Here is an 11,571-nt window from a genome sequence, read left to right as displayed (position 1 = left end):
AGGACAGCTTTGAATTGATGTATCTCAATTCATGAAAGATTCACATTATTCTGTATGGCTGCCATGTCTTAATGTCCTCAGAGGTGAAATGAAGTGAAATGCTTAAACCCTGTCTTCAAATGTAATACAGAACTTCCTTCATTCATTATTCTGAATATTCATCGATGCGAACATTAATAAAAGTATTAATGAATGAATGAGTCGGATGAACATTATTGTATTACAATTACAGCGGGAAAAGAATGTATTTTGCACCTCAAATGTTGTCAAGTGTTTTGCATCACACCTGTTTTTGAGAAAACAGACAATGAATCACACGTTTTCAATGGAATTGTCTGCCTTTGTTGACAGTTGTGAAATTGTTTCCAGTCTGATTGAATTGTCTGATTGAGTCATGTACACAGCTTTTCTTTCTTTCAAATCAGATCAACAGATTTACTTTGCAGCGTGTGTGTTTCTGCCCAGCCTTTCATGACAGCGTCTGACTGCTGCGCCAGATCAGAGAAAGGGAATCAAAAACATTATTGTATGTATGTACAGGTCAAATTCTTTAAATGAAGATTCCACACTTCCTCCCCCGCAGACACAGGCACCAAATCTTTGTGAGGACACGGTGATAAATGGGGAGAAAATGAATGTGATGACTTTATGTAATTTCACCTCTTCTGGTGAAACATCACCAGAAACAGTTGTGTAATCCTGTATTTGAGGATGATTTGATGACTTGTTATCATTGTGCTAATTAAAAGTGTAGCTCAGACCTTCCTGAATTACTCATGGGCTTCAGAGGATAAATTATTCAGCTCTTCAGGTTTGCTGTTGCTTCATTTGCTCTGACTGTTTCTCTGAACTTTGACGCCACCTGGTGGTGAGTCGGTTTGGTTAGATTTCACCAACGACATGAAGACGGATATAAAATAGTCTGCGCAACTCAATATGTAATTTTTAACCCATTTCGACACGTGACACATTTTTTAATCATTTACTGAATCCGTTTTCGCGTACAAGCTAAAAAAAACAAAAAAAAAACTACTCTACCCACAATGCACCACGAATTATGACCAGGAAATGTAAATTTGGTCGGCTGGCGTTGTTGTGATGTTGCTACTGTAGTTAAAAAACGTGTCGTCGGTGTAGTTTTAGCATGTGTTTTATATTCAGACATGTTTAATGCTACGCGTGGTGAACGTGTTGGATGCGTTAATAGCTTAAATGTGCGTTATGACACATGCGCAGCCTTTAATGTGTGTGGCGTGCGTGTTGTGCTTCATTTTTATTTATCATTTGTCCAAATTTTAAACTGCTAATCGTGGCTAATGACTAAAACACACACACACCATATCAGGAGTGTTGAGACACATTAATTAACAAATGTCGTATCTGGCGTCCCTCCCATGAAGTCTCGCAGGAGTAACAGCGTGGTTACCAATGGAGACAGGAGACGCCTAATCAGATTTAGCTAGCATTAGCTAGCTAGGAGCAGATTCAATATGGTAAGTTACACCAGAGCCACTGCCACATCAACACTGTTTTATCTGTATTTATCTAATATGTACCTATGTATCTAATATGTATTGGGGTGAAAAAGATTCTTAAAAAAGCTAAAGCAAGTTTGCAATCATGTGTGTGTGCTTTGTTGTTATATTCTTAAAATAACCCACAGTCTGTCGCTGTATTTCACAGGCTACAAGGCCCAAAGCTAAATCATCAAAAAGTAAGTTCCCCCAGCTTTGCTTCCTGTGTTATTCAACATATTTGTGGATTTGATGTAAACTGGATGGATGTGTATGATTTGGTGCAATGACAATAAAGTTTTGAGTTCAATTCAGCCAAGTAAAAATCAAACCTGTGTCTCAGTAGGGTTTAAAATATGTACATCATGCCCAATAGATTTTCACTTAAACCTACAGATAGATATTAAAGTACTGAGCAAACAGTCGCAGAGAAAAATGAATACATTCAACGAACAACAGGATAAACACAGTAGTAGTTAATAAAGAATAACAGAGACTAAATCAACATGAATATATCAAAGTGTAACATCTGTGTGTAACTGGTGGTGACTGACATTGTTTGTGTGAGACAGTGTCTATTTAATCTGACAATGAATGAATAAAAAAAAACAGCAAAAATACTAGGGATGCAGGATATTGGACTTTTTGCCGAGATAATATCATGCATCCCTAAAAAATACTCCTGTCATGGATTAATATTTTGAAGCCTATCTCACACGCATGTACACATTGCTTCCATGTTATTGTAGCATTGTAACATGTATATGAACAAGTTAGCTAAATTATAATAGTTACAGACTAGACTGTTTAAGTTGTGACTTTATGACTTTCCCAAGGTTCATTCGGAGACGACGATCTCCTTGACAGCTTATTTGATGATAAAAGTAAGTGAACATACTTCTGCAGTATTAACGTTGTTAGTATGGCGTTATCACTGTAAAGCTCCATATTATTATTTATTTCCTCTCAACAGAACATCCTGTGAGGGGTAAAGCATCTCGAGACGGGCCCTTAAATCGGTAAGCTGGAGTTATGATTACAGATCATATTTCTTTACTCTTTTTGTCTACAAGTTGGATGAATGTTTTTTCTCCAGCTCCGCTGCCACTGATAACATCTACAGTTTGCTGGCGGAGGAGGCAAAGAAGGATGGTGGTGACGTTGAGGTATTTCATTTGCTTCAATTTGTATTTTCACAACATGCATTCTCTCTAAGGGAATTTACATTATCAGGTCGACACTTGATAATATTTCATAGAGAAATACAACCATTTCCAAGCCCTGGGCAGTAGTGGGGAAAAAAGCTTTTTGACAGGAATCTCAAGCAGAACAAGTCTCAGGGTGGGCGGCCATCTGCCTCAGCTATTTGTTTTGAGGGGAGAGGTAGAAGGAAAAGTGAAAGACTAGGAAAAAGTTGTCAGACTGGTTGTTATGATCATACTAATCTTAATAATAACAGTGATATGTACGTATTTAGACGGAGATGTGTAAAGACATTCTTTTCACATTTTTACTTTCTCGTGTCATTCATTTTTCATGTTTAAATTTGTCTTCCTTTCAACTCTCAGGACTCAGATGTCTCCGCAGCAGATCCCAATGATATATTGAAGGACATGAAGGTAGGTTATAATAATAATTAATGTAAAAATAATACTTTGTTACAGGTCCACTTTCTTATTTTTCTGTCTATACTCTTAAAGGACATGGACGATATGGATGCTGACCTCTTTCCGTCAAAGAAAAAGCCCAGTTCAGCTCCTGCGCAAACTAAGCCATTTGGTCATGGTGCATCAAAGAAAGACTCTATTGCATTGGAACCAGAGGGAGGAGGTAATTCAGAACACAGTGTTCCTGCATAAATTATTTTCTCATTGTTTGTGTCGAACTATCACAAGCTTAGCAGCAATCAGACAGAGCACTGTGTCCCCCACTCAACACAGACGAATCGATCACTGGGAGGAAGAAGCCAAACTCTGCACCTTCGACTTCAGTATCCAACTACAGGAAGATCAGCTTCTCTGGTGAGTGACTGAATCCTATCTCTAACTTGAGCTTTGTAAAAACAAAAAAAAAAACACAGCACAGCAGAACTGTCGTTTATTGAGAGTTTTGCTTTGTTTTTCCTAAATTACGACATTAATTCAGACGGTGGTGGCAATGATGAAGGCCTTGGTCAGGCACCACATACTGAAGGTACAATGAGTGTGTTTAGCCTTTATCTTGTAGCTGTGGATCATCAGTGTGTGGGTATATGCCAAGTCTGAAAATGGGAACAACCATTATTAATACAATATTCTGTCAGCTGTGATTTTCTCTTTTTTTTTAGCTTCACCAGTAATAGCATTTGTTGAACTCTCTGTTCCTTATTATAATGTCTTTCTAATAATTTAATGTCTTTATAATAAATGCGATGAAACCCATTAAGCATCTCATTTCCTGTGCAGATCTTGATGACCCCCTTGCTGACCTACTCGAAGACTTGCTTTCAGATGAAACCAAGCCCAAATCAAAAACTGGCGTGCAGCAGTCCAAACCTCAACCTGAATCAGTGCAACTTCCTCCAACATCGCCTTCGCCGGTCTCCAATAGTAAATCTTGTGAGCAGCCTCAGGGTATTCGAATGTCCTTTGCTTTTCATTCTTTTATGTAACTAACAAATAGTGAACATGTGTTTATTCATTGTTTGTCAGCTAAAGCAGCCAAGAAAACAAGTGATCTCACGTTTGATGATGATGAGGATGACCTGATGGAGGCACTCGGATTTGACAGTGATAAAAACAATCCCAAGAAAAAACAGCTTTGGCCCAACAGGGAAAGGTACAGGAATAGCTTTGTTTGCACTTTTACTGCCTCATTCTTTTCGTTGTTGTACTTATTTGTAGTGCTTATATCATAAATAATTACTGCCTCAGTGCTTTGGGTGCATCAGAAAGAACCCAATCTTTTTCTTTCGTCTTCATTTCTTGTTTTTGCAAAGACGGCTCAGTCTTTTGCCTCACTTTGAATCATTACAGTATTCTTTTAAGTCTTTCTCTGTGTCCGCCATGTGTTTGATCTCAGGAGTGAACCTCCTCAGAGAGCTCGCACGAGACTGGACGAGATTTTGGAGAGTAGGACTTCACCTCGTCTTCTGGAGCGACCACCCACGGGTGAAAATAAGCAGCAGCAGGAGAAGACCACCAGTGGCAAAGGTAATCGAGCTCCAAAGTCTAAGTAAAATACCAAAAGCATGAAGTAATCTAAACTACTTTTGTTCACATTTATCAGAACCGCCTATAGAAGATGATCTCACATTTGGATCATATCAGCCCACTCTGGGATCCACCCCCGAAGGACGTCGCAGACAGTCAGTGAGGTGTGTGTTTGTGTTGAGTACAAGCTTGTATCTCGGCACAAAATACACACATATGTATGACAGAACGCATCTTTTCTTCTGGTTATCAGATTTTCAACAGAGGATGTCAGTTCCTCTGCCCTGGAGAAGAAAACTGCTCCAGCTCGACACCGCAGCTCAGCCGACTGGTTAGGCCTGAAGACAAACGATGATATCACCTTTCCGGAGGATGACAGCAAAGACATCAAGACTTCACCCGAGCCTCCAATGGCTCCCTCTTCTCCATTATTGGAGAGAAAGCCCTCCCTGACTGGTAATCATGTCACATCTCCTGCTGGGAAAATGGCAGCGGAGAAAGCAAAACAAAACAAATCCGAGGCTCCTACAATCCAGACGAAAGAAGGAAATGAGGATGACTGGTTAGCAGGAGCATTGAGCAGGAAGAAGGTTCTGTCAACTTCAAGTGCTGAGGTTAAAAAGTCCAAGCAGGATGATTCTTTAGGTCTTGGAGAAGAACTGGATCAGGAGTCATTTGCTAGGTAATACGCAATAATAGGTAGTGATGTATTAAACTTGTTTATCTGAATTAATAAACCTGCTCTTGTTTCCAGTAAACATACAGTCACTTCACAGGCTGGCAGCAGCAGAGAGGACGCACCTGCATCTGTTAAAGAAAACAACTTTCTTGGAAGACCCAGCTCTGCACCTCAAAAGACTGAACAAGGTACTCACTGCTGTTTTTGCTGTTCACCAAAATAGCTACTTTATCACATAATTATATTACACCGTACACCTCTTTACATGTTCCACAGAAACCCTTCCTCACTGTTGATTATTCATGCCATTTTTTATTGAGTTATGCCCAGCGTACTAATCTGATATAACCACAACCATGATTATTATTTCTTATTTTCTTTTTTCCAGCAGATCCACCGCAAAACACATCTGCTGCTGTCCAACAATTGGTACTGATGCTTTTCTGTCCCGAAGTTGTCATGATTTGAGATTATTTTGTTTGAGGCCTTCTTAATGACCTGTGTATCTTTGGAATAGGTGACATTTCCTGGTGATAGTCTTCAGCAGCTGCTTCTACAACAGCAGGCAAGAAACCACATGAGATTTCAAATATGACAACATGTCCATCATCTGTTTGTTCTTGATCTGTTTATTCCTTTCCTACAGTTGATGCAGTCTCAGTTGCTGGGTCTTGGGGGTGTTGTGGATGCAGGAGTTCTGCAAAGACCCAAAGACAAGCAGCATCAACCTGCAGAATATCAAGCTTTGCATGTACGCATCATCCAGCTGGAGGGGCAGGTATGTGGATGCTCATGTGTTGATGACAAACAGTGCTAATACAAATATTGCAGTTCAATGAATTGAGCCTACAAATTCTACTGTCCAGGTGAAGACGCTGCAGCTGGAGCGAGACCAGAGCCAAGCGATGCTCGAGAGTGTCCGGCAGCAGCATAAACAGGATATGGAGCTAATGGAGAGCACACACAAGTAATTTATTCCTAACCTCACACACACTGTATATGCGTTGCGCAAAATATGCCACATCTGTGGACATGTTTAACATACTCTACAGGAACGGCACCCAGTGTGGTCTTCTGTCTACTGCTGTAGCTCATCTGCTTCCAACGTTTGAAGTGATTTGCGTTCAGAGATGGCCCTCAGTTTACTGTTAATGTGAAACTTTATTGTGACTGTTGCCTTTCAATCAAATGAGGCAGTTCTCACCAGATATTTTCTCTTTTTATGACTATTTTCTGAAAATTAGAGATGATGCAGGTGTGAGAAAAAAGGCAACAAACAGGCCGAGCTCAAATTCATTTGGTTAAGTAATTTGATATTTGCTTTAGTAAGCAGTTTAACAGGTGTATTTAATAAAGTAAGCAGTGAGAGGCTTATGTTTGTATGCTTAACACATACTGCAAATGTTCCTCCACACATCCAGGACTCGTGTGAAGTTGCTCGAGGAATCTGCAGCTCAGAGGGAGACCCGAGCGCGGCAGGACTACGAAGACCTAATGGAACGCCTTGCCACAGTTACACAAGCTGCTGAGCAGGAACGCTCGGAGCTGCAGGCTCAGTATCATCGCAAACTGGCCCTGGCCCAACAGGAGAGAGACCGCGAGGTGGAGAGACTCCGAGATCTCCAGAGGTAAACTTGAGAAACTCCTTCTACTTGGTATCCTCAATGAGCAGTGTTATTGTATAGTTTATGACAAATGAGTGACCATAGAGTTAAACGTATTTATCCTGTGTTGCCAAAAAGAAAATCTATATCAGAGATGAAGAAAGACCACGAGGACCAGATCCAGAGACTTAAGAAGTTGAAAGCCGAGGAGATTGATGCCGTAACAAGCGCAACATCTCAGACCAGGTAAGTCATGGTCAAGGTACTTAATTGTCCACAAAGCAAAAACATTAAATTCATTGTCAGAGAGGAGCAAATAAATGTCCCAATGTGTTTGTCCAGGTCTCTTACAGTAGTGATCGAGCAGATGGAGCAGTTTTCCTCTCGGCTGGGAGAACTTTCTTCTCGGGTGGAGAGCACACATGAAAACACCACCCATGGCCTGGAGCAGGGGGCACGGCACAGAGACGAGCAGCTGCGAAGTACCTGACACACACATGCACACACTTTTACAAATAGGCCAGCACACAAATTATCTTAGGGCTATAATAGTTGTATCAAACTGCAAAGTGGGTTAAAGTCATTCTTTAAACATACTTTTTCAGTAATGCAGGACCGACTGGCTCAGCAGCAGAAAACCATGGCGGAGGAGAGAACTTACCTCAAGGAAATCATTTCAAGGATGGACACACAGCTCAATGAGCAGCAGAGACAACTTGAGAAGGTCAGGGTCAACACAGATACTTAAAAAAAGCATTCTGTCTTTGTTTGGTCTTTGTGAATAGAAACAATATAACATTTGTATGACGAGTCCTTCAACCGAAATCGGGCTCTGTCGAGTTGACCTGACTGAGGGAGTGTTTGTGTGTATACAGCTGCAGCGCAGGGGCCGGTGGGTTCAAGAGACGTTTCCCATTATACTGCTGAACAACAGTTTTTCTGAGCTGTAAAAATAACTTCTCAGACCTTTTCGTGTTTTCAGTCATTATCCAACCTGTTTGCAGTCGTCTTGCTTTACTAGCGCAATGTTGCTGTTGCCTCCGTCTGTCTCTACATAAAGCAAATTGTGTCCTGTGTGCAGTGCTGCTACATTGAGAAATACAGAGTAAATTACATGGAGCGTAATTAGCATTGTGTGAACTACTTTGACAATGGTTTGAATCTAACAGATATTTTAATTTAAAAGTCACGCACTACAGTTTTAAGATTCTCTTTGTGTGCCTCAGGAGCGCTGGAAGATGACAGCAGAGCAGGCCAAGGCGGAATCTACCCAAAGAGGCCTGGAAGAAGAGCGACGTTCCCAGAGCATGCAGATCAACATGGAGAGGGAGGAGCTAGAAAGAGCCAAGGTGAGCGTGACAAACATCCCGCATCACTTTCATATAGCAGACTTGACACCAGACTAATACTGCCACACAGTACCTCTCCACATGACCTCCTCCTGCTCCTTGATGCTGTTTTCATTAGAGCGCTTTACTGGAGGAGCAGAAGTCAGTGATGCAGCATTGTGCAGAGGAAAGGAGGAAGCTGGCTGCCGAGTGGGCGCACTTCCATGCCATGGAGAAGCAGAGACACGAGCGGGCTGAGCGTGAGGTTGGCAGTCTCTTGGAGAAGAGAGAAGGCTCCATCCTCAGCCTGGCACAGGTGAGCTTCACAAAGCGTCTACATGCTTCACTTCCATTCGATTAAATTCCAACAATTTGCATCATCTAAGGCCATGGTCAGATTATATCTTATATCACATTTTTTCAGTTGCTGTGACTCAGATCTTATCTGTTCAGAGCCATGTGTACACAGAGATCTTATGTCACTTCAGTATGTGGTCCAAGAACAGATATATGTTAGATATGTGGTCGATGTGCGATGTGAGGGAACCGTTACATCAGATTCCATGAAGTTTTTGGCCGAAGCGCTGACATCTTTGACCTGCACCAAAGCGGAGCGGCGAAATCAAACGACAAAATCTTGTTCCCAAAATCTCTAAATCTATAAGATATTCACGGTGACACTTTCCATCTCTGAATTTTCATGATGGGAGATCAGTAAAGGTATATATCATCTCACTTCAGGACCAAGTGGTATCACAAATATGTTTTCTATTCAAAAAAAGTTATTTGTGCACATGCGCATTGTTGTGTTCAGATTCAAGACACTTCAGATTTGAACAATGTGGCTAGTAATCTGAACGTAGCCTCGGTGTAGTCGTATATAAAAATCTGTATTTGTGTTGTTAGGAACAAGCTGACCTAAAGCTTCGAACAGCAGAGGTAAAACAGAAAGAGATGAATCTGACTCTGGAGCGAGAAACTTCAGAGAGGTTAAGAGAGGAACTCGACAGGGAGAAAGAAAGAATCGGCAGCACAGCTCTGAGATTGCAAACACGAGCCCAGGAGGTGGAGGCATTCAGTAAAGTAAGTTCACACAACACAGGCTTGTGACGATGTAAGACATTTGCTGTTTGGCCTTTGACCATGTTGTGATCTTTGCAGCTCGCTGCAGAGAAGTTTGAGGAAGGTGAACAAGCGTTGAAAGAGGCAAAACGTGTAGAGGAAGAACACAAAGCAAGGCTCAGGAATATCCATTTTCAAACCGACCGAATGAGGCAGCAAGAACAACGAATCCTTCAGGTGTGTGTCAGGTAATCAGAACAGTTCAGACTGTACACAGCAGCTGATTAGAACTATCTAAGTGGTTTTTTTTATACAGGAGCGAATGCATTTACATCATCTGAAGCGGGAAACAGGAAGTCTAAGACAGGACGCTCCCATCACCTCTTTACCACAAATCATTCCACCCATTTTACCAGGTACATTTTGTTTAATTCAACATAAACTAGTCACATAATACTTTGAAGTGCGAAAACCTTCAATGGAGAGTGTAACAACCACTGATTTCTTTTCATTAATAGATCCTGTGTCACCTATCCCTGTGCTAACATCAACCCAAAACATTCCTCCTCCTCCTACTTCGTTCACCAATGCTCAGTCCATGACACTTCAGGCCAGTCTGGCTCTGTGGAAATACACTGCAGAAAAGGTAAGCACCTACATTACACCTGCTAACGATTTTTAGCTTTTTTTGTGTGTGAGCTTCAGGTGACAAATATCACATTATGCAACTAATAAACATACAAAAAACACTACATTAAGTGCTGACTAGGCCCCGAGCAACATGTAGGTTTAGCAGTTGTATAACACATAACATTTTGAACATTTTTTATAATTTAATATAGACAGAGACTGGGACTAATTTCAACTCATACTTCGTATTATTTATAAAAAAAATAAAAAAAAAAAGATTTAATTTGGGAAAAACCACATAATTTTAAATGGTCAAACCCATTTGAGTACTTACTGGCAACAATTATCTGGTGTGAATTGATGATTGTTAAATAATTGATTCAAGAACAATGTTACTATCATTGTAGAACCATTTTAGTTCTGCTTTGCTTGTACATCATAGTCGAGGTTAGGAATATTTAAATACAAATGTAGAGATTCAAGTCTCATTTCAAACAGAGCCTAAACGCCATCTATTCCAGTGTCCAGCTGACAGCCCAGCTTTATAAATTGAGACATATCTGTGTGCCATGATGTTTAAAGAGTCCTACGTGGAATATTTAAATATAGTGTAATCACTACAACTCGTTAATGAGAATCAGTAGCACAAACCAGACATTAAAAACAGTTATTTTGTCAGTTCATTTGTCTTTATTGTAAATATTAAGTTGTTCCACCATTAACTCATTTCATACACATTTGATCAAACCTACAGCTACAACAGCATTGATCACTAGACTCTTTTTAACATCAACAATTTGAACCCCATGATTTTTCCCCCCTCGCCCACAGGACCGTGAATACCTCCAAGAAGAGCAGATATTTCTTGAAAATTTGAAGAGGAAATCCTACAAATCATCTTTCAACACAGATCGGTTAATGCGTGCTGGCCACTCCCCATGAGGATGGGTACTTGATGTGCCATTTTGCTAGAATTTTGTACTTTTTTAATAAATCATTTTTAAAATCACAATATTGTTTTAAATTTTCATTTAAGCAGATCTAAAGCAATTCATCGTTTCTTCCAGACTTCTGGGTTTCCATGTCGCCACCGATTACACCTGAAAATTACAAAAAGGGAAAACGGGTCATTAGATTTTTGACACAAAACAACTTAGAACAATTTGTTCTCATCCTACATCTAACAAGCCTCAGGTTACCATGAATCAGCACAGAGCTCAGACAGGGATAACTTGTATCATCAGTGGCTTGACATTAATTATGTGACAATCTTGCATCATTTACCTAATATCCTTAATCTCTGCGTCCATTAGACTTCTGACCGCCTTACTTTGCTGTAGTTACACCTGGGGAAGAGAGGAATAGTTTATGATCATTACATGCTCAGATCAGACATCAAAACTAATTTGAGGTTCTACAGTCTCAGAAAAGCTTAATCCATCGTCAGTTATCGCATCAGACGGCACTTCCTATGCAGCAGTTTTCATCACTGAATCTGTGGCAAATATAGATCACGATAATCAATATGGTACAAACCTTTTCTCTCTTGCTTCTTCCTGCATA

The 11,571-nt window shown here is 40.5% G+C and overlaps 1 protein-coding gene across 1 annotated transcript; it reads left to right on the top strand.

The window, feature by feature from the left end:
* The first annotated feature begins 1,356 nt into the window (after positions 1–1,356).
* Positions 1,357–11,104, top strand: fbf1 (Fas binding factor 1). Its single transcript, XM_083896570.1, has 30 exons — positions 1,357–1,493; positions 1,684–1,714; positions 2,351–2,398; positions 2,488–2,533; positions 2,611–2,680; positions 3,083–3,133; positions 3,215–3,344; positions 3,455–3,535; positions 3,660–3,707; positions 3,959–4,111; positions 4,205–4,331; positions 4,575–4,705; positions 4,782–4,869; positions 4,959–5,387; positions 5,460–5,572; positions 5,773–5,813; positions 5,902–5,949; positions 6,031–6,162; positions 6,251–6,351; positions 6,806–7,012; positions 7,127–7,234; positions 7,331–7,470; positions 7,594–7,712; positions 8,215–8,337; positions 8,456–8,632; positions 9,223–9,399; positions 9,478–9,615; positions 9,695–9,794; positions 9,897–10,024; positions 10,840–11,104. Exons 1-30 carry the CDS (start codon positions 1,491–1,493, stop codon positions 10,948–10,950), a joined length of 3,399 nt encoding a protein of 1,132 aa, XP_083752696.1. The 5' UTR covers positions 1,357–1,490; the 3' UTR covers positions 10,951–11,104.
* The last annotated feature ends 467 nt before the right edge of the window (positions 11,105–11,571 follow it).

This window comes from Microchirus variegatus, assembly GCF_963457635.1.
Source record: "Microchirus variegatus genome assembly, chromosome: 10".
Lineage (NCBI taxonomy): Eukaryota > Metazoa > Chordata > Actinopteri > Pleuronectiformes > Soleidae > Microchirus > Microchirus variegatus.
This window is presented reverse-complemented; position numbering and strand designations above follow the sequence as displayed.

Coding starts and splice junctions, on each gene's coding strand:
- fbf1 (XM_083896570.1), top strand. Junction 2,681..3,082: donor AGGATGGTGGTGACGTTGAG/GTATTTCATTTG, acceptor TTCAACTCTCAG/GACTCAGATGTCTCCGCAGC. Junction 9,400..9,477: donor AGGTGGAGGCATTCAGTAAA/GTAAGTTCACAC, acceptor TGATCTTTGCAG/CTCGCTGCAGAGAAGTTTGA.